At 45.9% G+C, this 26,840-nt stretch overlaps 1 protein-coding gene across 1 annotated transcript; it reads left to right on the forward strand.

Moving 5' to 3' along the window:
• Positions 1 to 6,018: 6,018 nt before the first annotated feature.
• On the forward strand, positions 6,019 to 26,226 carry QPCTL (glutaminyl-peptide cyclotransferase like). Its single transcript, XM_029571029.1, has 7 exons — positions 6,019 to 6,636; positions 15,689 to 15,835; positions 17,903 to 18,190; positions 18,471 to 18,632; positions 19,026 to 19,125; positions 20,770 to 20,886; positions 21,739 to 26,226. The coding sequence occupies exons 1-7, from the start codon at positions 6,418 to 6,420 to the stop codon at positions 21,882 to 21,884; spliced, it is 1,179 nt and encodes a 392-aa protein (XP_029426889.1). The 5' UTR covers positions 6,019 to 6,417; the 3' UTR covers positions 21,885 to 26,226.
• The last annotated feature ends 614 nt before the right edge of the window (positions 26,227 to 26,840 follow it).

Below are 26,840 nucleotides of genomic sequence, written 5' to 3' on the forward strand. Positions count from 1 at the left end.
AGGGGAATTGGGCATTCACTGAGAATGTATAATCCCCACCCCCCCAAAGCTGGAAATAGTGTGAGCAGGCAGTGATGGGAGGCATGGGTTCATTTTCTGGATGAAGTGTGACCTCTAAGGTTGAGCCTGGGTCCCCTAGCCTTCTAAAGTTGTTTTAACCTGTGCCTGGTTCCTAACTCTCCTCCACCTCTCCCTCCAGTTGGCTGCGAGTGGTTGAGACATCACTGAAGGGCCCTGCCTCCCTCAAAGCTACACTCCTCCACCCTCGTCCATCTGCCCCTCCAGGAAGGGTCGCCATCAATTCCATGTCCTAAGGGATCCCTTTTCTCCCCTCCCCCCTCCCCATGCTATGCAGGAAATTGCAGTTGTGTGTTCCTTAAGGAATGCAGAACTAAAAGCCCATGCATGCAATGGGAGAGAATCGGGCCTGGATTAACTAGTTCCTTTTGACATGAAATTGTTGGCAACCCTACCTCCAGGTGCCTCTTGCTCTGTACCTGTGTCATGGTCCGTTCCACCCCCCTCCATTGTTTACATTATCTAGCTTTATGTGCATGTGTGGTATCTCAAGTTTGTTGTGTGAAAAATTAAAGAAGAAAAACTTTCTGTTTTATGATTTGGTTTCCTTGCATGCAGCTGTTCTGCATTTTTACAAGGTAGAAATGCTTTCAGGTCTCGCTTTCCCCCTTTCTGCTGCTGACGGTTGGTGTTAAGGAACCTTATTACAAAACAACACGTTTACAAACTGATGACGCTAGCTTGAAGAAGAAAGAGTGGCCTTTTCTGCTGGTATGCGCTTTTTGCTCATCTCTCACACTGTAACAAGAAACCGGGTTATTGCAGAGCCCTGGTCTGGTCTGTCTGTCACAGCCTGCACAAAGCGCCAGTTATCTTTGGTAGTACACTGTAAAACTGTCTGTCCTTGGCTTGTGACCAGCATGTGTAGTGGAGGCTAGAGCTCAGTGCTATTTTTCAAGCAGGAAATATGTTGGCAAAAAAACTTCAATGTGAGGTCCAGGATTGTGACAAGACAATGGATGGCGTAGTGACCAAGGGGATCCTGCTCAATGATGCAACAGACCAATCTCCACCCCAGTCTCTGTGCCACCCCCCCCCCCAAAACCCCTCCCAAGTACTTCTCATGCACACCCTGTCTTCCCCAATACACACCCTCTCCTCCAACCCCAGCCAATCTTTACTGTTCCCTGCCTCTCCCACCAGTCAGCCACTAACATCCTGTGCTCACCCTCATCCCTTCCAAGCCAGCTCTAATCCTCCCCTACCCAGAGCCTTGCTGATGGCAACAACTCTTCTGATGCCTGGTGCTCAGTGAGGTTGAGCTGCAGCGCACCCTCTGGTCAGAACGGCATGCCTTAAACTCAGTGAGAGCTGCACGCCGCCAGAAAAAAAACAGAAAGGGTGTTCTAGGGCTGGCTCCAAGCCTCTGGAGAAGGTGTGAAGAAAAAGAGGAAGCCGGCACTAGCTCTGTGCCCTTAGCGTGAAGAACACTACTCTGTGCAGAGATAGGGATATAATTACTGCCATGCACACAGCACACTTTGTGTACAGGGCATTGGATAAAAGGTCTCTGTCCTAAGGCGCTTAGGATGTGAGCAACAGAATGGTGGTAGGAGCGGGAGTGCAATGGGGGGGGCTCTAGACTCAGCTGTCGGTCTGAGTCAAAGCTTGTCCTACAGTTGCAAAACGAGCATGCCGCCCTTATCATAAGTACTTTACTAGCCTTCCTGCTCACCTGTGGCTTCCACAGACTTGAAAGTCACTTCAAGTAAAGGATCATTTAATCCAGGAGTGGTGAAGTCCGGGCTACAAACAGGCCTAGTTGTCAGGATAGTCACTGTGACTATATACAAGATATATTTGTGTGCACTGCTTTCATTATATGCACCTATATATCTTGTATATTCGTGGTGAATATCCTGCAAGCCTGGTCTGGTTATAACTGTTGCTCTTATATGAAAAAATATTTAATGTAGCTCAAAAAGTGAGTATGGGAGATTATTTGGTGCAGACTAAATTTGGTCACACACCCTCCCCCGAACTAATCCATCCTCCTGCTACACAAAATCAATGATGCTCAAATCATCCCAGAGCGATGTGTGTAGAAGAGAGACAGAAATATCCAGGGATGAAGGTCTTGCCAGGTTCTTATGGCCTGGATTGGCCACTGTTGGAAACAGGATGCTGGGCTTGATGGAACCTTGGTCTGACCCAGCATGGCATGTTCTTATGTACCATCTCCCTAGGTAAGTTGTTTTGGCATGCCTCCATCCTCCCAGTTACAAAGTCCCTTCTAATGTTTATCCTGAGCAGCCTGTGCTGTTATTTAAGTTCCTGACATCTTGTGCTAGCCCTGGTGGAGAGGGAGACCACTGAACCCTACTCCGTTTATGCATTTTAAGGATGCTCATGGTGCCCTTCAGTGTTCTCCAAGCTACATCAACCCAACTTCTTCAAACTACCTGCCTGGGTCATAGTGTCCAGGCCTCTGCTCTTGATTTGTTGTTCTATGGCTTTGCAGCAGTTTCGTGGCATCCTTAAAGGATAAGGTTCAAAAATTGACTCCAGTAGTGAAAGAATTGCCTTGTATGTGCTACTACTGCCACTATTTCCCAGTCACTTTCTTAAAGATCAGGGTTCCTCTCATGTTAGTTTGTGATTCACTGTAAAAAAAACACAAGAGATTTTTCTCTAATCAGCCTCCTAAATCTATGAATTCCCTTTCCTCGCTTTGGCTCAAAATAAGCAACTTAAAAAACAAACAAAAAGAAAAACAGCTTTCAAATAGTGTAAGCTCATTTTAAAGCGAGTTAAAAGTATGTATATGTTTGTTTTTTTTACTTTCCATTTATGCTTTTAATAATAATGTAGAAGTATACACCTGCAAAGACAGCACAAAGGAGCAGAGAATTTTCCAAGAGAAAAAAGAAACAAGCCTATTGCTTACATCCACCAACATACCTAGGACTGCCCAGCCATACAGCGAGAGAAAAAGGAATGAGGGAATCTTCCAAGAGAACATGACACCGTAATATTGCTAGCCAGCACCTCTCCACCCTACACCACCCCCGCCTCCCCAACACCATCGTGAAGTGGGAGACCCTCCACTACCAGGAGCCCTTCAGCCAAAGAAAACATGAAGTTGAGAAGGTTAAAAAAAAAACAAAAAACCCAAAGTTTGCTGTGGGAAATATAATCAAACATGTACAAGGAAACTTTATTTAATAGAATTTGTTTTCTTGATTAAAAATCACAACCTCATGATGCATACAACTACATTTTTTTTCTTCGCTCGTGAGTGGCTAAGAAATCAGGAAAATTCCACCCTTTAAGTCCCATGCACACCATGTGAGAACAGTGAAAAAACAGACCTAAGAACCAAATCTCCAACCTGTAAAGAATTAGACAAAACTAAAGGAAAATTAGTTTCTTACCTGATAATTTTCGTTCCTGTAGTACCACGGATCAGTCCAGACTCCTGGGTTTTGCCCCCCTTCTAGCAGATGGAGACAGAGCAGTTTTCCAAAATAAACTCCGCCTATATATAGGATGGTGCCACCTACAGTCCGGCAGTATTACTTAATGTCAAAGCAGAATGGATCCCCAAAACCATCTTAACTATATACAATAACACTTTAACAAGGAAAAAACAGAACCAATTGGTTCACAACACCCTTCTGGGAACTGAACCTGTAGAACCACTTGAGGACAGTGCAGTCCAATTTGTGCAGAGCCGAAAAGAAGGAATTCAAGTAGTAGTGAGCGGACTCTCCCTTACTACCATGTCTCTGATGGGCGGGACTTTGGACTGATCCGTGGTACTACAGGAACGAAAATTATCAAGTAAGAAACTAATTTTCCTTTCCCTGTACGTTCCCGGATCAGTCCAGACTCCTGGGATGTACCAGAGCTACTTTACCTGTTATGGGATCCGGAGAGGCCCGCTCGCAGCACCCCTTCTCCAAATCCACCGGAACCTGGTGCTTGGACATCCAGTCTGTAATGTTTCGCAAACGTATGTAAGGATTTCCACGTAGCCGCCCTGCAAATCTCCTGAGGAAAAACCATGCGGCACTCTGCCCAAGATGCCGCTAGCGAACGAGTAGACTGGGCCCGAAGATCAACAGGTAGGGATCTACCACAAAGCAGATAGGCTGAGCTGATAGCCTCTTTCAGCCAGTGAGCTATGGTAGTCTTGGAGGCCATATGACCACGCTTACTACTTTCGGAAGAAAAGAAGGCACTGTCCGTAATGAAATCCCCGACTCCGAAATCTGCAAAAAAAGGTTATCTACAGGAAAGAGCCTGGAGTTCCGACACTCTATGAGCCGATGTGATGGCCACTAGAAAGTTTACCTTCAAGGTAAGATCTTTCAGAGTCGACCGTTTCAAAGGTTCAAAAGGTACCGAGCATAGAGCTGTAAGGACTTAATTCAGACTCCAAAACAGACAAGGATGCCTCAGCGGAGAACGCAAGTGCTTTGCTCCCTATAGGAAATGTGCTACATCCGGATGAGCCGCTAACTCTACGCATTGTACAGAGCCACGCAAACAACCAAGAGCTGCCACCTGAACTCTAAGGGAACTGCACGACAAGCCTTGGACAGACCTGCTTGAAGAAAACACAGAATATTCAACACTGAGGCCTGGGTAAGGAACCACCTCTCGGCCCAGACACCAAGACTCAAAAATCCTGCATACTCTAACATCCGCTAGGTTGGTGGATGTCTTACACGATCGCAGGAGCATAGCCACTACTGCTGGAGAATAGCCTTTGCGACTTAACTGTTGCCTTTCAAAAGCCATGCCGCTAGACCGAAGCGATCGACTCCTTCCAAACAAATGGGCCCTTGATGCAGTAGGTCTGGAAGATCTGGAAATCGCAGCGGACCCGTCACTGCTAGATTGAGAAGGTCTGCAAACCATGGACGCCTCTGCCACGCTGGAGCTACCAGGATGACCTCCGCTGGATGGATCTCTATTCGCCTGAGCACTTTGCCGATCAATGGCCAAGGCGGGAAGATGTACAGCAGAACATCGACAGGATCTGGGGAGGGTCATTTCGGTCCACTCCCCAGAACAGAAAACATTTATCCTTCTCTTTCTGTGGGGACCTCCCCCCCTAAAAAAAACTATTCCAACCCTTTACATTTAATTAACTACAACCCCCTACCCAAGACCTGCCAAAAGTCCTTGGTGGTCCAGCGGGGGTCCGGGAGCAATCTCCTGCACTCGGGCCGTCGGCTGCCAGTAATCAAAAAGGCCCTTTGCCCTTACCATGTCACAGGGGCCGACCAATGGCACCGGTAGCCCCTGTGACATTGAAAGGGCAAATGGCCCGAGAGGAGGAGATCGCTCCCAGACCCCAGCTGGACCACCAGGGACTTTTGGCAGGTCTTGGGGGAGTTGTAGTTTGTTGGTTGTTTGTTTTTTTTTATATTCGCTCCCACTTTTGGGGAGGAAAAAGTGCGTCTTATGGAGCGAAAATACGGTAGGTACAAAAGAGACAGCCAGCACTGATAGGGGAAGGGCTTGTTGGAGTTAACATCACTGGCTTATTGGCTGACCTGGTGATTGAGGAAAAGAGTTGGGGCGGGGTTATTAAGTAGCAAGGAGGAGGGTTGAGAGAGAGACTGGAGGGGGGACTGAAAGAGATGGGAGGCTTGTGGAGCGAGTCCCTGAGAGAAGGGAGATTCTTGGGTGCAAGATGGGAGGATTGAGCTAAGAGGGGGAGAGACTGGTGGGGCCAAAATGTGGGAGGACAGACAGGCGAGTGGAATTGCCTGTTTGAACTTTTTCTCGAAAACGTATGCAAAAAAAAAGAAAGTCCACACGCGCAGAAAAATAAAACTATCGCGTGACACGTTTCAGCCCGCGCTACACTTTTTGTAGCCACACCTCTGGCCACTTGAGTCGTGACGCAACCTCCGCCGCGGGTCTGTCTCTAAACTCTGCCCCGTCGTTCATTCCCTCCCCTAGTCACCAATCCCGTCTCGAAGCTCCTCCTTCATCGCTACCCCTGCCCCTTCTGTCATAGCCTTTTCCAATTGCGGCCCGGGGAAAACCGTGATCCCGCCCATACCGGAAGGAGCGTTGGAGGCGCACTCACGTGCCTGTTCGCGGCTCCAAGACCGGGGAGTTGTGTAGGACGGAAGCGGGGTGGAGTTCGGCGAGTGGGTGGGAGATGGATATTCCCTGGCAAACAAGAGGGTGACCATAATTGACTTTAAAACTTGCTGTTTTAATTCTTTTTTTTTCCCAGTCTTATCTAGTTTGGGGGCAGGTGAGAATTCTGCTTCTCCTTCCAAGGAGGGTACAATAAGCTCGTGCGGAGATTTGCAGCCGTGTTTTCGAGAAGTTGAGAGACACTTTAGCCCCAGCACCCTAAATCTTAAAGAGATGTCGAAGGGATCCCGGCGGGCTCTTCGAGGGTGCCCCCCAGGCTGTGAGTCGTTACCTGGACCTGGGTCCACGCTGTACTGGGGATTGAGAAGGGTCAACCGGCTGCGGACCTTATGGTTGGTTCTGGGCTTTCTGCTGCTGCTGTGTCTGTGGCTTTACCTAAATCTGGAGAGAGAGAGCGGCAGTAATAGCCAGCAGAGTATGGAGCAGAAGCAGGTGAGAAGTGTGACTCGGGGAAATGGTGAGCGGGGCGAGTAGGAGATACAAGAAATGGGGGTTGAGGAGAAGGAACTGAGAGTCAAGAGACAGAGAAGAGGGAGGGCCTAGCTGATACGAAGTAGAGAAACAGGGAGGGAGTGCAGCCAGAAGAAGGAACTTTGGGGCCAGAGATGCGTGGTAAACAGGGCAAAGAGCCAGTTTCAGCCATCTCGGACGCTAGAGTACTTGGGGTAGTTTTCAACACCAAGTTAGGGAGAGTGGTATCTAACAGACAGAAGGATAGGGAAGTTGCAGGAGCAAGTGCAGGCTCTGTCACAAGCCCTACTTCCACAGGTGTGGAGAACTCTACAGGTCCTGGGCTCCATGGCAGAAGTAATCAGGTTAGTGTCTTGTGCCCTCTTCAGGCGCACCTGTTGTACAACTTGTCACCCCAAAGTCAGCCACTGACATACCGAAGCAGGCAGAGTCTGCGGTGGTGGCTAGACTCCCAACAACCTTTCCGGAGCAGCCTCTCTGGATTCCCCTCTCTGGATTCCCCACAGACGTGAGCTGTCGGGGATGGGGAGCACACGCTGGGGGCCAGACTGCACATTGGTCCTGGCCACACTAAACGGTTCTAAGTTCCACAAATGTATTAGAATTAAGAGCAATCAGGTTGGCCCTAGGCCATTTTCAGTCCCGGTTAGGGAGCAAAGCAGTCCAGGCCCATCAGACAGTGCCACAGCAGTGCAGCCCTAGTGAGAGAAGCCACCTACAGCTGAGCAGGATGTCAAAGTGCATACTGTTTGGCTAAGTGTCCGCCCCAGAGAGCTTATGCTTTGATTTTTCTTCCAAGTCTTTGCCAAAATGGCATTGCATGTGAGATTGGTACTCTGCATCCCAGCTTGTGCACGCATTCTCTCATTCAGGGCCAATTTGACAAGGAATGGTAAGTAAAATAAAAGAATAAGCTCTCTGGGGAATGCACTTACAGTTAAAAAAAAAAAAAAAAAAAAAAGGGCATAGACTGGGTGGGTACCAACAAATGAATGGTACACACTTATGTATATTTTGTTTAATTTAGTTATATTTTATAAATTGACTCTTATGCACAGGTTTTCCTCTGTACATCTGCTTGGCTAATCTGATTTATAAGTGGTAAATTACATTTTAATAAATAAAATTAAATAGATGAGGAAAGCATCAACATCTGAACAGTACACACTTTATCATCACATGTGCCTGTGCTGTCCAGCTGTTCAGGAAAATAAAGAAAAGCTGTGACTGGTGCCTTCCTCAGAGAGCTTACATTGGAAATTTAACCCCTGCGTCTGAAGTGGCATATACACATTTCTGGTGGGCAGTGTTGTCTATGTGGTGGTATTCCACCTCAGACCCAGGAAAGATTTTGTTTAAATGTTTTCCTTTTTGTCCTGCAGACCAGTCCATATGGGTGGCCAGAGGAACACATCCCACCTATATGGACTGGTCTGCTAAAGACTAAAGGAGAGAAGCTTAACAGATAAATATAAATTTCACCATTCAAGGAAAATGCAAATAAAGTATGTATAGTGCATATTTGGATCTGAGAAATACCATGCAAAAGCCAAGTGAAATCAAGGGTAAGCTTGAACAGGCAACTACAGCCATAGGGATGCACAGCACCAAAGTGCTTACTGTTGGACTGTAGGTGCCTTCCCTAGAGAGCTTACCCTTTGATTTCACCGGACATGCCTTATCCCAATGGCCTTGCATGCAAGATTGTGCCCGAGTCAAAATGCCAGTCTTGCATACAAGGCTATTTTGGTCACACTCCTTCCAACTTCAAGCATGTAGCGCCTTACTGCTGTGGTAAAGCACTTTTCTGCATTAGTGCAGATTTTTCAAATTAACCCACATTGTAGCGCTTTTGTCTTTTCATTTAGCATGCTTTTTAAAATTCCTGCTGAATTTGCATCCCACTAGCTTAAGGCAACCCCGTTTTTAATATGTGTACTAAATAAAACCTGTGCTAAAATTTTAACTCCGATTTTAGCATGACTTTTATTACATCTGCCCCTAAATGATTGCTAACCAAACCCCATTCTCCACCGCTAACAAAACAAACCTCCCTTTAAACCAGTCATTCATACCACCTAACTCCAAAGCCATACCGTAAATCATATCCTCCATTACATTTACATAGAAACACAACAACAGAAAGTGTCTGTAAAGAGACGCAGGTTAGGAGGAAGGCATTTCTTCAATATTTATTTATTTAACACTTATATACCGAAGTTCGTATGTAAACCGATGTGATGTACAAAGAACGGATAAAGAGGAGGAAAAGATGTTACGTTAAACAAAAATAACTTAATAATAGAAGGGTAAGAGGATAGTGGAGGGAGGGAAGGCAGAGAAGGGGTAGAACAATAGTAACATAATAACTTGATCAATATGATAAAAATAAACTCTTAGAGGGATTAACAATGTTAATTTAGTAACTTGATCAACTTGACTTCTGGGTGTAGCAAAATGTGTTATTTATTTATTTAAGGCTTTTATATACCGACTTTCTTGATACAGATCAAATCAACTCGGGTTACATCGAACGAAGCAGAACTATAACCAACCATATAACAAGAGACAATTTGAAGGAGCATAAAAGTTACATTCTAACAAGGTTGCCTTAACTGGGAGAAGGAAAAAAAGAGGGGGAGAATGAAGATAGATTACTATATACAATAAATAAAATACTATTTACAATGGAGAAAGGGAGGGAGGCATGATAATTCTAAATCAGGCTGTTGGGCTATTGGCAGGGAAGGCTCGGCAGAATAGCCATGTTTTCAGTTTCTTTTTAAAAGTTAGTAGACAGGTTTCCTGTCTGAGGTCCGGGGGTGTGGCGTTCCAGATGTTTGCTAATACTTATGTTTTCTTTGAACCTAAACTGCTTCAGCTTTTCCTTAACGGTAATGCTGTCAAGCTACTGTCATCTACTCCAGAATCTTAGGTTTACAGGCGATATTTGGGTTTAACTCGGCAATCAGTATGCTTTGTCTTTATTCACGAATATGCACTGATTTGTCTCCTGTCCTCTGTCCTCCTTTTTGGTGGGCTTGGTGTTAGACTTTAACTGTTTAAGTTTCTTGTTTTCCTATTTATATTTTTCTGGAGTTAAATGTCTCATTTCTATCAAACAGGATTGCTCGTTTGTTGTAATTTTGGAAAATGATAAATAAAGGGTATAAAAAAAAAATTCCTTGAAATTGTGTATTGGGGAGGTGGAGCCATAAATTGAGTCTTCTGAACTGGGAAAGAGTTAACTGTGAAACCAGTTATAGAGCTCAGGAATTTTGGGATTGTTTTGACACCCCATGCTCACAAAAGGATCTCTGCTGTGGTTCAGAGGGTTTTACCACAAATCATGTCTTATTAGGCACTTCAGCCCTTATATAGATCAGAAGGCATTTAGAGCAGCTTTACAGTCTTTGGTCAGGAGCCTGCTTGATTAGTGTAACACTTTGTATGTTGGCCTCCTGGCTAGAACTAATTACAAATTCCAAGTACCACAAAATGTAGCTGCTAGGGTCGCAGCTAGTAGCTCCAAAAGGAGGGGGGAAGAGTTATGTAGAGTGTCAGTCAGGCTAGGTAGAGAGTACAGTGTACAAATGTACTTTTATTTCATCTCTCAGCGCTCCAGATGACACCTAATCTTCCCAGGTGTCTACTGTGCTGTTTGTAGCTGAGATGGTGTATCTTAAACTGCCACCCAAGCATTACCCACCCTGACCCCTCACCTTGAGTTTTAAGTCCACCCTATTGTAATGCTATATATAGCAAAGTGACCCCTCTTTGCTATGAGTCTCCCTTTCCCTCTCTCCCCCTTTTTCTAATGCATTACTTAAGATCCCACACACACAAGCTCAACCAGATATGAGTCGTTAAGGCAGATGCCCTCTTCTAGGGGTTATTTATTGGAGGTTCCACCTCCTTTAAGTATATGAAATTTAAAAAGTTACTATTAGTAAACAAATACAATAAGAAAACGTAAAAAATAAGCAGACACAAAAAATGTATAACAAACATCCCACAAACAGTACAACTATTCAAGAACACCCACAACAGCATCCATCTGCTCACTAGCAGGTCGATACAGTAAAGTGTGCTCCGTCGGAGCGCACTGTCAGCCTGCTCTGGACGCGTGTTTTCTCTTACCCCTTATTCAGTAAGGGGAGGAAAACATGCGGCCCACCCGCAGCACCTAATAGCGCCCTCAACATGCAAATGCATGTTGATGGCCCTATTAGGTATGCGCGCGGGATCCAGTAAGTAAAATGTGCAGCCAAGCCGCACATTTTACTCTAAGAAATTAGCGCCGACCCAAAGGTCGGCGCTAATTTCTTCCGGCGCCAGGAAAGTGCACAGAAAAGCAGTAAAAACTGCTTTTCTGTGCACCCTCTGACTTAATATCATGGCGATATTAAGTCGGAGGTCCCCAAAAGTAAAAAAAAAAAAAAAAATTTGAATTCGGCCCGCGGCTGTCGGGCCGAAAACCGGACGCTCAATTTTGCCGGCGTCCGGTTTCCGAGCCCGTGGCTGTCAGCGGGCTCGAGAACCGACGCCGGCAAAATTGAGCGTCGGCTATCAAACCCGCTGACAGCTGCCGCTTCTGACAAAAAGGAGGCGCTAGGGACGCACTAGTGTCCCTAGCGCCTCCTTTTCCCCGTTCTTCCCGCGTCACCTCATTTAAATACTGAATCGCCCGCACCGGCGAAGGGCTGGTGCGCGCGCCGGGAGAGTGGGCGTTCGTCCGCTCTCCCGCGGTCTTACAGTATCGACCTGTTATTTACCAGTCTTTATTCAGAGCAGTTTAAGCTGAGAAAAGAAACATTACCTTTTTGTGAAAAGCAAAAAAGATTTGCCTCCATTCAAATCTCAGATGGCAAGAACTGGAGCTGCCACTGAAAAAGCCCTAGTTCTGCTCTGGGCCATCTTTGCCGAACGCTGCCTCAGGCCCTCCCTCCCTAGGTGGCTTGGGGAGGCGTTTAGAAATATGTTAGGTAAATAAAAGGAAGAAGGAGCATTGTTGTGTATAGCGGTTCATCCGAGGACACACAGGGTTTCCACCTTGTGTTACAGATGTCCTAACTCAGCCTGTTGCCTTTGCCCCTACCTAGAGTAGACTACATCTCCTTAATTACAAGAACACAAGCTGTTGTTGCCAGTTATACATTTGTTCACAGTATGAATGTATTGAAACTGGTTTCTGTTGCTGTATTTGTACCCAGTTCCTTTTTTTTTTTTTTGCTGTTTCCTGCAGCCTTTCTTCCCCCTCCTCCCCCCCCCCTTTTTTTTTACCACCTTCTTGTAAGACACGTAGAGAGCTAATAAAGGCCTGTATATATGATTTGGCTCCTGCGGATGCAAGTTTTCTGGGGCAGTGAAAGGTGATGTGTTGGTTTCTCACTGGCTTCATCCTTTGCCTCCCCATTCCATTCCCCACAACCCCGGTGTACCAAACGGCACTTCTACAGGCATTCCTGCTTCTATCCCAGCTATGTATAGTTTGCAGGTGTGCTGAGCATTGTGGCTTCCCATGATCTTGGGTTTCTGTGCACTCTTTACTAAAGAGGACTTATCACTTCTTAGGAAAGAAAGGTCACCGTTCTCTTGTCTCATATTTCAAAAGCACACAGGGCAATTTGCAATACTTCCGTGTCAAAAAAAAAGTACAACCCAGTAACATTTTAATTAAGTACTTGTGTCAGCTGCCCTGAGAACTATTGTCTTGACATAGCCCAGTAAAAGGACATATTCTAAGTACATGGATTGTTGGTAAGGCCACAGAGAATAGCGGTTGTCTGTACATGCCTGTGCTTGTATCTACGTCTAAGACAAGTGGCTTTATATTTGTGACCTCATTTGATTTTCTGAGTCACTTGTTCATGTTTGAGCACTGCCTTTTTCATATACAGTTGGATTTCGGCAACACTTAGGACACTAGTTTTTATAAAAAATCAAGTTAACTTACTGTCAACGGTGTCTTCCACAGATAGCAGAATGAATTAGATATACCATGTGGGCAATGTCATATGATGGCACTGAAAGGACTCATCTCTCCAAACTAGCTTTGAGCTCTACTAAGCATGTGCAGGAGTTGCCCTGTGAGTCTCTTCAGTCTATACTAGAGCTAATCTAGCTATGTAGCTTATTCTCTAAGGAGGCAAGTAGGTATTCATGGGCTAATACATCCTGCTATCTATGAAAAACACTTTTTATGGTAAGTAAACTTGCTTTTTCCTTTGAGCAGGATAAATTAGCTATTACATGTGAAGAGTCCAAAGCTGAGGGTTGTATCGGAGCGTTTACTTAGTAAGCAACATGGCCCTCTCCGTGCAGAGTAGACTACAGCAAGTCTAGACTTTTTTGCAAAAATTGCCTGCCCAAATTTACTGTCAGTCTCTGAGAGGTATGTAAGGAAGACCAAGTTGTAGCTTTTCAGGTATCTTCAATAGGTACTTTTTGAAGATGAGCAATGGAAGCAGCCATAGCTCTCACTTTCCCTGTATGTATCCAAATCAGTCCAGAACATGAGGTTGAGCAGAGAAGTCTGGTATATTGGTGAATTGTGTAGCAAGCAACATTCAGAGGAGGGTATCCAAATTTCCAAGGAGCTGTAACGTACATGCATCACAGGGAGAAATGCCACATAGGGTCCCATTTTGGTCTTAAAGAAATCTTGGAAGGCAGAAGAGATCAAAGGGACTTTAGGAGCTCTAAGTGCTTCACTTTTAAAACTGTGTGACTCTAAATTATAATGTTTGTACTATTTCCAGAAGTGGAATTTTTGTTACCTGCCATCATTTTCAGCTTTAAGCTTTTTCTTTTTCCTGTTACAACCTTTCTGGTATGAAAAGTTGTTGAGTGTCTTTGACATAGATCCATCGGGCCTGGGAGCAGGTTATTTCCCCACCCCTTGCCGCCAGGAAGAGCCTGCGGGACTGCATTTCCCAGAGCCATTTGTGGTTCCTGAAGGCCTGTCCCCTTTTCCCTAAGGCAGAGCTTTCCAAAGTGTGTGTCGGGACACATTAGTGTGTCGCCTGTAGTGTGGAGGTGTGTCGCCCAGTCCACAGGGCCGGCGGAAGCAGGGAACTATAGCAGGAAGATCGGCGGGCAGTGGTGGAGCTTACATCACCACGGCCCGAAGAAAAGGGTCACGTTCACTCCTCCTCCTTCCTGCCTGTGCAGCCCTGGAAGAAAAACGTTGCCGGAGCCGTGTGGGCAGGAAGGAGGAGGAGCATCTGCTGCGTACAGAAGAAGAGCAGCATTATTGGGCCGTTGCGGATCCCACGTCGCGACGGCCCGAGAAGAGGAGGAAACCCGATAGCAGGGCCGCTGCAGATCCCATGTCACGGCCAGGGAAGATCAGGGCCTCGGAAGAGCCCATCCTTCGGCAACCCGTGCAGAGGGACAGCATGTGCCAGTGAGAGCCTGTGCTTGAGCAAGAGAGCATGTAGGAGTGAGAGAGCCTGTGTGTGTGAGAGTGAGACAGCATGTGCACGAGAGAGACAGTATGTATGTATGTATGAGAGAGAGGCATGTGAGAGTGAGAGCTGTGGATGTGTGAGATTGCATGTGAGTGAGAGCCTGTGTGTGTGAGAATGTGTGAGATAGCGTGTGAGAATGAGAACCTGATTGTGTGTTTGAGGGAAGACAGATGGAGAGAAAAGAAATAGAAAAAAAGACCCTGTAAAAGGAATTGGCAAAAAAACAAGAAAGGAAAGGTGGAAAAAAAAGCCTGTGACCAACCGATTAGAAAACTAAGATCAGACAGCAAAGGTAAAAAAAAAAATTACTTTTTAGTGATTGGCACATGTAATCTTTGGGAATGTGCAAGAGTAGCACTTTCTCTATGCCGATCTCACAATGTACGAGATCAGCATTGAGGAAGTGGAAGCCTGCAAATATTTATTATGAGATAGGTTGTGTTGTGAAACATTTTATTTATGTATATATTTAAGGAAACATACATAAATTGTTGAAATACATTTTGTTCGTTTAACCTTTAACTTCTGGTTTGCTGGTAGACTGAATTACTGTGTCACGAAATTATGTTTGTCTAAAAAGTGTGTCACCAACATGAAAAGTTTGGAAAGCTCTGCCCTAAGGAAAGACCTGGAAAAGGGGATATATATAACTATAAACTTGTGTTGAACACATGAGTCTGGTTATTCCTGAAATGAAGAATTAGTTCCTGGCATGTTTCATTCTCCTAAGAACTGAGAGTTCTGGTCTCCTTTTGGGTTGTGTGGTATTTTTATCTCTGTTCGGATACTAGCAGTACAAGGTATTGTAGCCTGTGGAAAGTCCGTTTTCTCCAGGACTTGTATGGCAGCCATTATTCTGTTCTGCACTGCTAGAAGGGACATGGTGGTATCCATGGGGCATGACTTACGAGCTGTACTTTTAAGGAAATTTGGAAAATCTGTACAGTGTTTTTTTTTTCTTTTTCCTTGCCCTTCCTCCATGTTCCAACCCCCCCACCCATTGCCTTGGCTTGGGAAGCTGCCATGTGCATTGCAATGTTTTAAATGACTTCACACGTACCTTGGCCTGGAGTGGTCTGTGCTAGTTATAAATTACATCACACAATCTGGCTTCATGTCGTCTGGGATAATGTTGCAAACATAGCTGCTCCTAAGGGTTTAGGGGAGCAGAGTAATGAATTTAAAAGCATCACTACTAGCCCATAATCACTTCAGTGACCCCACAGCATCGTTCTCTTAATGCCTCTGGTCTGTGCCCTTTCTTTCATGGTGCTTGGGAGTAAAAGCATGCCTACTGGCTAATCTCTACTCTTGTGACCTTCCCTCTTATGGTGATTGATAGGGATGTGCATTTGTTACATCCGTTTGGGTGGATACCCGTGTACCTCGCCGACTTTCTAGTACACACAGAGAAACAGAGAGTATGTGTGTATTCATATTCTCCATTTCCCCATGGGAACCCACCGATTATGGATGTAATGAAGGCACATTCCTAGTGATTTCATACATCACTGACTGACTCTTCATCCTTCTCCATCCAGGTCAGCCACAAACCCAAAAGTGTTTCTACCACTCAAGTCAAACATTTGGTGTCCCAGGTGAGCCTTCAGCGCTTCTGGACCTCCCACCTGAAACCCATGCTGATCGAAAGGTACCCGGGCACCCCAGGGAGCAGAAAAACACGAGAGGTAAAGTATGTGCTGTGCAATGAAGAGGTAAAAGTGCCATAAATGACTGCTTCATGGAGCACCTGGTCCTAAACTGACAAAAGATGAAACTACTTTAGATCTTATTCTCAATGGAATGCACAACCTGGTGCAGGGAACAGTGGTGGTGGGGGCCTGCTTAGCAATCGTAATTATAATGCAGTCAAGTTTGACATATTCACCAGAGGGGGAGGATATTACATAAAACAAGCGCAGTGGCACTTAACTTGAAAAAGAGAGATTATGCTAGAATGAGGAAAGTAGAAAATAAATAAAAGAACTTGCAAAGGTTAGGTTTGTATAAGGCATGGGCATTATTTAAAAATGCCATCTTGGAAGATCTGAGAAACTATATCCCATGCATTAAAAAAAGATCAAAGGAAGAGCAAATGATTGCCAGCTTGGTTAAATGGCGAATTGAAAGAGGCAATTCAAAAATGCATCTTCTAAAAAACAGTGGGCCTGTCAGTGGTCATTGAGTTGGCACGTAAAGTGAAGAAAACTAGACTTCATTCTAACTCCCCTCCAGGAAAGGACCACAGACTTCCTGGTAATTTCAGGAAGAAGGTGTTTCAGGGCTCCATGTTAAATGAATTAACTCCTCAGTTCAATATATCCTTGACTGCATACAAAAACTGAAAACATTCATATGCTTGGATACCAGTGAACCCTTCTCACCACAACCTTTGCCAGATGTGGAAGAGGCTATTTTGTCTTCTAGTACGTTCTGTTTATGAGTCTTTCAATTCTGTTGTGAGAACATCAGCAGCTACCATAGGGGCAAGATGCATGGCATGGCTTTGGGCCAGCAGCATCCGAGAGCATATTCATGAGAAACTCACAGACCTCCCTTGTTTACATCATCGAGAAACGTAGATAAACAATTTCTCAGATCAAAGAACAAAATGTAGTGGTTCAGTCTTTGCCCACAGCACCAGCTCCACTGACCATGTCTAGGTGATCCCTGATCTCCTGCAAGAGACCTTACACTCAGATGTTCCTGTCGTTCTTTCTCCATTATTATCTGCTATCCTTATAGACGCAAAGGCAGCAGAACCAACAGCTTCCAGCTAGATCTTGCCAGAGAACACTGGTAGCCAAAAACATCCCAGCAGATCCATACGAAATCTGGGCCCAGTCATTGACCTGCCTGTCTTGGAGAACCCTGGCCCAGTGGGGGACAGAATTCAATCCTTCCTGGGAGTGTGGTGCCCCATCCCATCCCCCCCCCCCCCCCCCCCCCCCCCCCCCAATATCTCAGGACTTTCCTTCCAGGTCAGTTGCAACTACCTCAGCTTTGAATGGAGGTAAAATCTCCTAGAGCAGGTTCCAGGTTCTCAAACTGAGCACAACTTTTATTCTCATTACTTCCGATTCCCAAGAGGTCAATAGGATTGAGGCCTATCCTGGTTTCGAGGAGACCTGAACAGCTACCTGCACTGGGAAAAGTTTTTAAAATGAATTCCCTCCGTACCATTCTCCACTTTATCCAGCAGGGGGGGGCCTGATGCAAGAGAGAAAGGTGGTGCATCTGCTTGGAATCCGTGCTCATAAAGTTGTTAAATTTGACATTAATTACTGCGTGAATGCTAAGGGTGAATACTAAGGAAAACCATTACAGTAGCATTTAACTATGAAAGGGGAAATGATGATAAAATGGGGAAATTAGGAAAAAGTAAAAGGAGCAATTCATAAAGTTAAACCGGCAACGTGGACATTGTTTAAAATTACCATCCTTGAGGCCCAAACAAAATGTGTGCCATGCATTAGAAAAAAACCAAATGTCTGTCAGAGTGGTTTAATAATGAGGTGAAAGAGGCAATTAAAGCCAAAAGGGTATCATTCAAAAAAATGGAAAGCTGACCCAAATGAGGAAAATGACATTGGCAAGTTAGATGTAAAAAAGTAAGCAGGCTAAGCAGCTCTGCCACTGAGATATCTGGCCCGCCAGCTTTGTACCCTATGTGCTATAGCATCCGCATTGAAGCTTGCTTGTTTGTTAATACATTCTGTATGCATTTCTAATGCCCCTTTTGCCTTGTTCCCCAGCTCATAGTGGATCAGTTGAGCACTCTGGATGCAGAATGGAGGGTGGACATTAACACTTTTCAGGACAAAACTCCATTTGGCTCCTTGACCTTCTCCAATATTATTGCAACGCTGGACCCCAAGGCCCAGCACCGTCTGGTCCTTGCCTGCCATTATGACTCCAAATATTTCCCCCATGATGAGCAAGGTCGAGCGTTTGTGGGTGCAACGGATTCTGCGGTGCCCTGTGCCATCATGCTAGAGGTGGTGTCTGCACTGGACCAGGAGCTGCTGAGGAGCAAGGAGCAGGTAGGGGCAGAGTATCGTCATCAGTTGGTCGTCATTTTCATCAGTTGCCATTCATATAGCCAACTATAACCCTTCATCATTCTGTTTACACAACCACTCATTCCCCAGGCATCGCCAGTCTTCATTCGTCGTCCACCCCATCATTCTTTCTTCGGTATCAATTTTCCCATCCTGCATTAGACATCTAGCATTGCGAGGTATTTTGTCCTAGCTGTGTGGGGAACTTTTCAGTTAATTCTTGACATGACTGTTTCTCTTCCTCTTCTTGTCTCCCTTTTAGCAGTCGGCGATGACTCTGCAGTTGCTCTTCTTGGATGGGGAGGAAGCTTTCAAGGAGTGGAGCGACACTGACTCGCTGTTTGGATCACGGCACCTTGCTGAGCACATGGAAAAGACGAAGCACCTACCTGGTACCTCACATGGCACAGAGATCCAGGCCATAGTGAGCAGTAACTTTTTTATTTTTTGTATTCAGAGCTGCAGTGTGACCACTAAACAAACAGAGAGGGAGGCCCAGGCATAGCCACAGGGGTGCGAGGAGGGGATGGGATGACCTAGGGTGCGGCAGCAGGGGTTAGTGCACTACTCTTGGGAGAAGAGCATGCAAGGCTGCTGTCATGGGTGGGACACGTTCTCTGACATGCGTACACAAATCCCGTGTTTCTTGCTGGCTGTAGTTAGTGTGGCATGCTGGTTCTGCCAAATCCCTCCGTACCGTTTTCTAATTGCTCGCACCTTTTGGCTCTCCTCATGGGCAGTCCTTGCCCCCCCACATACACACACAATCTCTTTGTTCCCTCGTTCTTACAGTCCTTTTTTTTTTAATTTCTTGTAGAGTCTCTTTGTCTTGCTGGATCTCCTGGGAGCCCCTCAGCCGCTGATTCTCAACCACTTCTCGGTGACATCGCACTGGTTTGACCGGCTCATCAGAATAGGTACTGGCCATTCCAGTCTCCGTCCAGCCAGGCACCGAGGCTCTAACTCCAAAGGCTGGATGCTATGATTGCTGACTTCCTCTGGCTGTAATTATGTGTGGGGGTATAAAGGAGAATGGAGCCGTCACCTTAGACTGCAGTCATTCCTTATGGAAGGCAACAGGAACGTGAAATTGAAAACATTTTTTTCCCACGTTTCCAAATATTATTCTTGTAAAGCCTTTAACAAATACCTCTGATGCAGATGGAGGCTGTCGATGATGTGTCAGTATAATGCCGGCTAAAAAAGGCATTAGCTTGCTTATGTGTCTCTGGCAGGTGTTTACCGATGAAAGGATGCCGCACGTGAAAGAACGTGAGTGTCTTGGCCCAGCCTGTTGGCTCGTCGGCGGTGCAGGGGTCATTTCAGGTGCCTCCAGCAGTGCTGTACACTGCCATTTAGATAGGACCTGGGTTTGATTCCCCTGTCCCGGACTTTGTGGTCCGGTTGAAGCTGAGGGTGCTGCAGAGGCAGCGTTCAGATCCCCCCTCCCAGGGGGAGGGAAGGAGACTGTTGTCATGCAGTGGTGACACCTTGTGGCTGGATGTAGGGTCCATGATTGCAGGGTTCTGGAGGGAGCCCTGGTGCATGGCTTCCGGCCAAGGACTTTTGCTGCAACGGCTGGGTCCATTAATTGGGAAAGGGGAATGTAAGATAGTCGTGCATGAAGGCTGGTGGGGCCACAGCTGTAGATCAGCTGGAAGAAACTACCAGGCCAAAAATTCAAAAAGAGGCGTATTTGGGTGATGCACACTGAAGGGAGACCTTGGAAGGATGCTGAGGAGAGTAGAGGAAGCTCTTCAGAAGGCTGCACCACAAACCCTATGCAGAGAGGCTTCAAACACTTGGCGGGGGGGAGGGGGACGACATTCAGCTATCTGGCAGGCATCAATAACTTATGAGATGGCGACGTTTTCGTCGTCACATGAAGCCAGAGGAAGTGTGAGGAAATACTGCCAAACTGGGTCGGGCCAGAGAACCAGCCAGGCTTTGCTTCTGGTCTGCGATGGCAGGGATTTAAAGGAAGCGCACAAGAAGATGGGCCCGTGAGTCGGCTCAGTGGCAGTGCTGTCGCTGCCGCACGGAGGACCCCCGGGTCCAGTTCCTGGCTCAGGTCAGCTACGGCTGCAGAGGCCCCCCTGGTGGGAGCAGGAGTTCTGGTTGTATTGCAGTGGCGACACCTAGGGGGGCCTCTGCTGTGGACTGGTACTGGGTGAGGGGAGGATTCCCAGGCACCTGTGAATAAAGGCTCATGGTTCCTGATTCTAGCCAAACTGGAAACTGCAGGGCCCAAAAAGGAGTTGTGATTTAGGGATTCCCTGAAGCTTTGGGCAATGTCCCCAGCAATTTGTTTGCAGAAATAATAATAGAATATGTAGACCCAGCATTTTCTCACTGCTTATTTTCTAGGACAATCATTTTAAACGTTTAAAAAAAACAACTAAATAGCATTAGTAGGTGCTGGATGGTTAGGTTTTCTGTTCTCCTTCTGTAAGCCTGCTCACAATCCTCGGAGGGAAGCCTCCCTGGACCCAGTCTGTTGTCCAGTAGGTGCCATTCAGGGGGATGGAAGCATGTGATGGGTTCTCTGTTATGTTTCTCAGAGAAGCGATTGCACAAGCTGGGCCTTCTACAGTCCCACCCCGAGGAGCAGCTGTACTTCCGCAAGGATATTTACTACGGGCCAGTACAGGATGACCACATTCCCTTCCTGCAGAGAGGTGAGTGAAGAATGAGGGGGATCGCAGGAGCAGCACTGAACCAGTGTGTCCTAGCCCAACACTGGGGAAAGTCTTAGCTCTGAGCCAGTATCCCAGCGTTCTTCCCTCCTAGGCCAGTACTGAGCCAGGGGTCCCGGCACAGTGATAGGGGCACAGTCTTCTCCCTGAGCCCGGTACAGTCCCAGTTGTCCTAGCATGGTGTTTGGGAGCTCCCTTTTCTATAATAATACTTACAATTGTATAGCGCTCTAGGTATATGCAGTGCTGTACAGTGGTGATAAGTATTGCGATACAGTGCACCCCTGCCTCAAAGAGCTTAGGGACAGATTTTCAAAGCCCATGCGCGTAAATCCAGGTGGATTTATGCGCACCGAGCCTATTTTGCATAGGCCCGGCCATGCGCGCAAGCCCCGGGACGCGTGTAAGTCCTGGGTCTTGAAAAAAAATGAGCGGGGCGTGGGCATGGCCAGAGGCCTCTCCACTGCTGCTGGGCTCGGGGATCGCACGCTGGCCGAGTGCCAGTGCGCGCAACCTACGCCCGCCCAGAGGCAGGCGCAACTAACAAAATAAAGGTTGGGGGGGAGTTTAGGTAGGGGAAGGGGGGGACCAGAGGGAATGGGGAAAGCCATCGGGGCTCCCCTAGGGCTCGGCGCACATGCACAAGTGTGCATCCCCTTGCGCACGCACCGACCCCGGATTTTATAACATGTGCGCGGCTGCGCCGGGTTGCTCCGCCCGAGCCACTGCTGAGCCAGTGCCCCTGCAGGGTGTGAGGCGAGCCTGTTCTTTCTAGGCCTTGTTAGGTCCTCTGTGGCCGTGCTATCTTGTTCCTCCCTGTTTCTCTCTCCGCAGGTGTGCCCGTGCTGCACTTCATTTCCACACCTTTTCCACGGGTTTGGCACACCATGGACGACACCGAGGAGAATTTGCATCCTCCAACCATTGAGAATCTCTGCAAGATAGTCACCATCTTCCTGGCTGAATACCTGCAGCTTTGAGCCCCCCTTTGCTTGGAGTGCAGGGGCACAGCAAGCATCAGGTCTAGAATGGTGGACATGGCACAGATCCTTCTGTTTCTTTCATAAGACTTGGCTGGGAAGAATGAGGCAGTCGGGGGAAATCCACGTTTCTCATGTGGGGAGAGGAGAATGTGGCCAGGCAGCAGAGCCAGCTGCAGGGCAGAGACCTGTGTGATCTGCAGGAAATGGAACAGTGTGGCAAGGAGACAGATGCCACGCAGTGAGTGTGATGTTAACAGTGTCATCGCAGGCGGTATGAACCAGTCTGCTCCATTGAATATGAGGTAATAGGTGACTCTCTTTCTGGCAGAGCTGCTCTTGAGGTTTAAAGGAAATATTTTAGGGAATCTGAAATTAGAGGCATTGCAGTGACTGCCAGGTGAGTGTTACCCCCCGCTGTGCAGATTTCTGAAATGCGTGTACAGTACACAGAAGGTCTGGCTCTGGCCAGAATCCAAGCTTAATGCTCCGAGCTGCCTCGTTACTCCAGACACGGCCAGGGAGGATGTTTTAATAGTTATCAAGTGCTCTGGGGTCAGCAGAGAAACTCAAGGCTGACTCTCTTCTTCTCATTCCTGGCAGATTCTGGGTACCTGTAGGGCTGGGTTCAATGACTGCATGAAAAGAGAGAGATTACCACCACAGAGAGAGAGAGAGAAAACAAAATGGGAAAAGTGGAAACTGAGGATAAAATCAAGGTAGGATGTTAGTTTGTAACCTATATTGCAAAGTCTTTATCAAACAACCATCTAGTAATCATTAAAAAAAAAAACCCCAAAACCCACCACTGATGCCATTTTGGGCTTGTAACTCTACCAATGAGCGACCTCTGCTATTCTGCACTTTTATTCTTGCAGTTGTGCACAAGCAGCATTTGTTACAGATCACCACTCACAGTATTGGATATTGTCATTCCCTGTGCTTGGGGAGCAATGCTAATACTGTGTAAAGTAAAACAAAAATCCAGAGACTGGTTTGGTTTTACAAAGGAAGGGCAAAAAGATGATGCATTCAAAGTGAAGACTGGCCAGGGCATGGGCAATGGAAAAGCTAGCCGAGGAGATACAGGTGTCAGTGAGAGGAGGAAGGGCAGAGGTGGGATTGGAAGACGCCGAGGAGAGGGAGAAAGCAACAGATTTGTTCTGTATTCCCTGAAGAAGGATTGGAGGAGGCCGGCTGCTTGTTGGTAGAAGCACATACTGGGGTGGGGGCAGATGTCGCACCATTGTATGGAATTAGCAAAATTGAAAGGAGGGGGGGGGTAAGTGATGGGGGCAGACGGGACACATCCTAAGATATTACGAGAGCTCAGAGAGGTTTTGGCAGGTCTGCTGAAGAACCTGTTTAATACGTAAGTGGTCCCGCAGGACCAGAGAAGGGCGGATGTGGTCTCTCTTCATAAAAGTGGCAACGAAGAGGAGGTTTAATCATCAACCAGTTGATGGAGGGTAGTGAAGTGTCTGGAATCCGATGGGTTACGGGATCCGAGGGAGCATGGTTTCACCAGAGGAAGACAGTGTCAAACAAACCTCATCGGTTTGTTTTGACTGGGGGACTGGAGGATGGTCGCTGGATGCGATTTCCTTGGATTTCAGGATACCACCCCACATACACTAAATGATCTGGAGTTGGGCCCCAAGGTGGTGGGTTCGTTAGAAACGGAGGGTAACGGTAAATGGAATTTACGCAGAACTAAAAAGAGTGATTACTGGAGTGCTTCAACGTATTTGTGAGCGATATTGCAGATTGCCTTTTGTGCAGATGATACTAAGATCTGCGAAATAATGGACATCCCTGAGGGAGGAAACGGAATGAAAAGAGATCTGAAAAAATGTAAGGACTGCTCAAGTGACTGGCGGGTAAAAGTTCAATACCAAAAAAAAAAAAAAAAGCAAGCTCATGCATTTGGCATGCAGAAATGCAAGGGTCTGGTACGTGATGGGACAGAGAATCTAATGCCCGCTGTCAGAGAGGGACCTTTGGGTAACCTTGTTTGATGATCTAAAGAAGCAAAACTGTGTGATAAGGCGTTTGCCGGAACCAGAGGGCTGCCAGGCTGCATAGGGAGAGGCCTAATCAGTAGAAAAGGTGGCAGTGCTTCTGCAGCGGGCATGGGCGAGATGTCACCTATAGGATATTGTGTCCAGTTTTGGAGGCGATATCCGTGAAAGAATATAGAAAGGCTGGAGGCAGTCCAGAGAGGCCAGTAAAGCAGTGCCATATGAGATACAACTAAAGGACCTAAGTCTGTATATCTGAGAGGAGAGGACACTGTGAGGGTAGTTTTCAAAAGCAATTCCTTGGCTAAAACATGGCTTTACCCGCAGAAATGGGATTTCTGGAAATTGCCCGCCCTGTTTGCAAGTAAAAGTACACACACCAAGGTCTTCCTGGAGGCGGAGGATGGGCAAGGTTAACACTTAAGAATTTTTGATTTTTAAAAAGTATGTGTGTAAATTTCTGAGGAAAAAATACCTGCACAAGTAGCAGGTGCAGCCTGTGCATGAACTCCCAGCTCCATTTTATAAAGGGAACTTTTTTCCCTTTGAAAATTGTTGTAAAGCCTGTGCTTAAAAAGTGTGCACAGTTTGAACGTTGCCCTTGGCTTTTAGAGCTGATGCATAAGAACCACTGGTTTTCTCTGCAGGATTTTAAGAAACACATTTTTAGTTTTTTCCCTAAAGCAGGCATTTGTTGATGAAAAACAGCCAAGTTGGCCCTTCAGTTTTATCTTTGAACCAGTTTTTGTTTGTTTACTGTGATATATATATATATATATATATATATGTGATATATGTATATATATATATATATATATATCACAGTAAACAAACAAATATATATATATAATTTATTTTTTTTTTGCCTATAGGTTTATCTATTGTATTTTTGTAGGTTATTTTTTTTTTATTATTATTATTGAATGGTTGGTTGTTTGACATTTACTTTGATATATAAGTTACAAGCACACAAGAAGAGTGGGATCTGGGGATGATTGTATCAGGTGATGTGAAAGTGGCCATACAGGTGGATAAAGTGTTGGTAAAAGCCAGAAAGATGCTTGGGTGCATAGGGAGAGGAATGGCCAGCAGAAAAAGGGAGGGGGATATTGTTCCTGTATAGTTGCCTGGCGAGACTCACATGGATTACTGTGTACAGTTCTGGAGACCGCACCTTGAAAAAGATATAAACAGGATGGAGTCTGTCCAGAGGGCGGCTACTAAAATGGTCAGTGTGGTCTTCATTCTACAGCTTATGGGGAGAGACTTAAAGATCTCAAATTGTACTCCCTAGAGGAAAGGCCAGATGGGGAGATACGATAGATCCTGTTTAAATATCTCTGTGGTATCATTGCACAGGAGATGGGCCTTTTTCAATAGAAAGGCGATTCTGGAGTGAGGTTGAAAGGCAATAGACTTGGGAATAATTTAAGGAAATATTTCTTTACAGAGAGGGTGGAGGATGCATGGCACAGCCTCCCAATGGAGGTGACAGAGTTAAGGACAGTAGGTAAATTTTAAGAAAGCAAGAGCACAGGGAATCCCTGAGGGAATGATAGGAATTGTAGAGCTGAGTAGTTAGTGTAGATGGGCAGATTAAATAAGCTGCATGATCTTTTTCTGCTGTTATGTTTGCTTCTTTTAAAGGGAGTTAACATCCTACCCTGATATTTTTTCCCTTGATTTCTATCATTTTTCCTTTGGTTTGTTTTTTGGGCTAATTTAAATGACACGAGCAGGGATGGTAAATCATAAATTAATGTGTATTTCTTACTCGTGCAGTAGGGTCTTTGAGAATGTAGGGATCTGTGTGGTGTTTTGGGGGTTTTTTTTTCCCTTTGCCATCTACTGGGCAAGGAAATAAGTTCCAGGCTGGTTCTGTTCCAAGACACTGTATTAGACTATTAATTATGCTAAAACCCACACAAGACTTGTGGTTGAGTATTTCTCTTAAACCTCCATCTCCTTTTCACCCCCTGTTGCTCACCGCCTCCCCTCTTTCCTATCTCCCTCTCTGTTGCTACAAAGGCAAACAGTGTCTCCTGCCACCCCCTACCACATTTACAAGCTGCTGTCTTGCCAGCGTCCTTGCCATGAAGCTGAACTGCTGCTGGCACATGTATGGCTGCCTTCATTGCAAATATTTTTCCAACACTGGCGGCAACCTATTTAGGATTAATCTTTTGTGATGGTGCTCTTGGGCCCAATATTCAGTGCCATTTGGCTGGCCACGTTCAAACTTAAGTCAGCCAAATGGCAGGATTTAAAAAATCTCGCAACAAAAGAGACTCTTGGTGTTAAAAAAAAAAAAAAAAAAAAAAGTCCCCAAAATAGTATTTGGTGATACCACGTCAATTGCACAAGCAAAAAATGTTTTTTTCAATTCAGATTATAAAGTGTATTTATTATTAGGAGGAAAAAAAACTTCAGATGTCAAATCTTGAGCTGACAGGCTCTTGAAATGTCTAAACCACCTCCTTTAAGTTAGTGTTCTAAATCTTGAACAAGAAATCCTCAAACCACTAATAAGTGTCACCAGGTACTATTTTGGGGATTTAAAACTCTGCCATTGTCAGTGGCTTCCACTTAGCCAGCTAACTCTTTTATCTGGCTACGTGAGGTGCGGTGGCGCTTGTCTGGCTAACTTAGCCAGATAAATGCTGATATTCAGCATTATCCGGCTTCCCACCTGATTCACTTAGGCTTTTCTTCCATTCTTTGTCTATGGAAAATACCTTGATGAATCAGACCCTTAGTTAGCCAGGTAAGTCTAGGACAGCTATTCAGCTGTCCTAAAACTAGCTGGATAAACTTTATCTGGCTGTCTTTTAAGATGCAACGTGTCTTTTAAGATGCAACGTGGCTATGTCTTGAATATCTCAGCCAAATTAGCCAGATAAGTTTATCCTGCTAATCTGGATAGTTGGATAGTAGC

This window comes from Rhinatrema bivittatum, chromosome 11, assembly GCF_901001135.1.
Source record: "Rhinatrema bivittatum chromosome 11, aRhiBiv1.1, whole genome shotgun sequence".
Classification (NCBI taxonomy): domain Eukaryota; kingdom Metazoa; phylum Chordata; class Amphibia; order Gymnophiona; family Rhinatrematidae; genus Rhinatrema; species Rhinatrema bivittatum.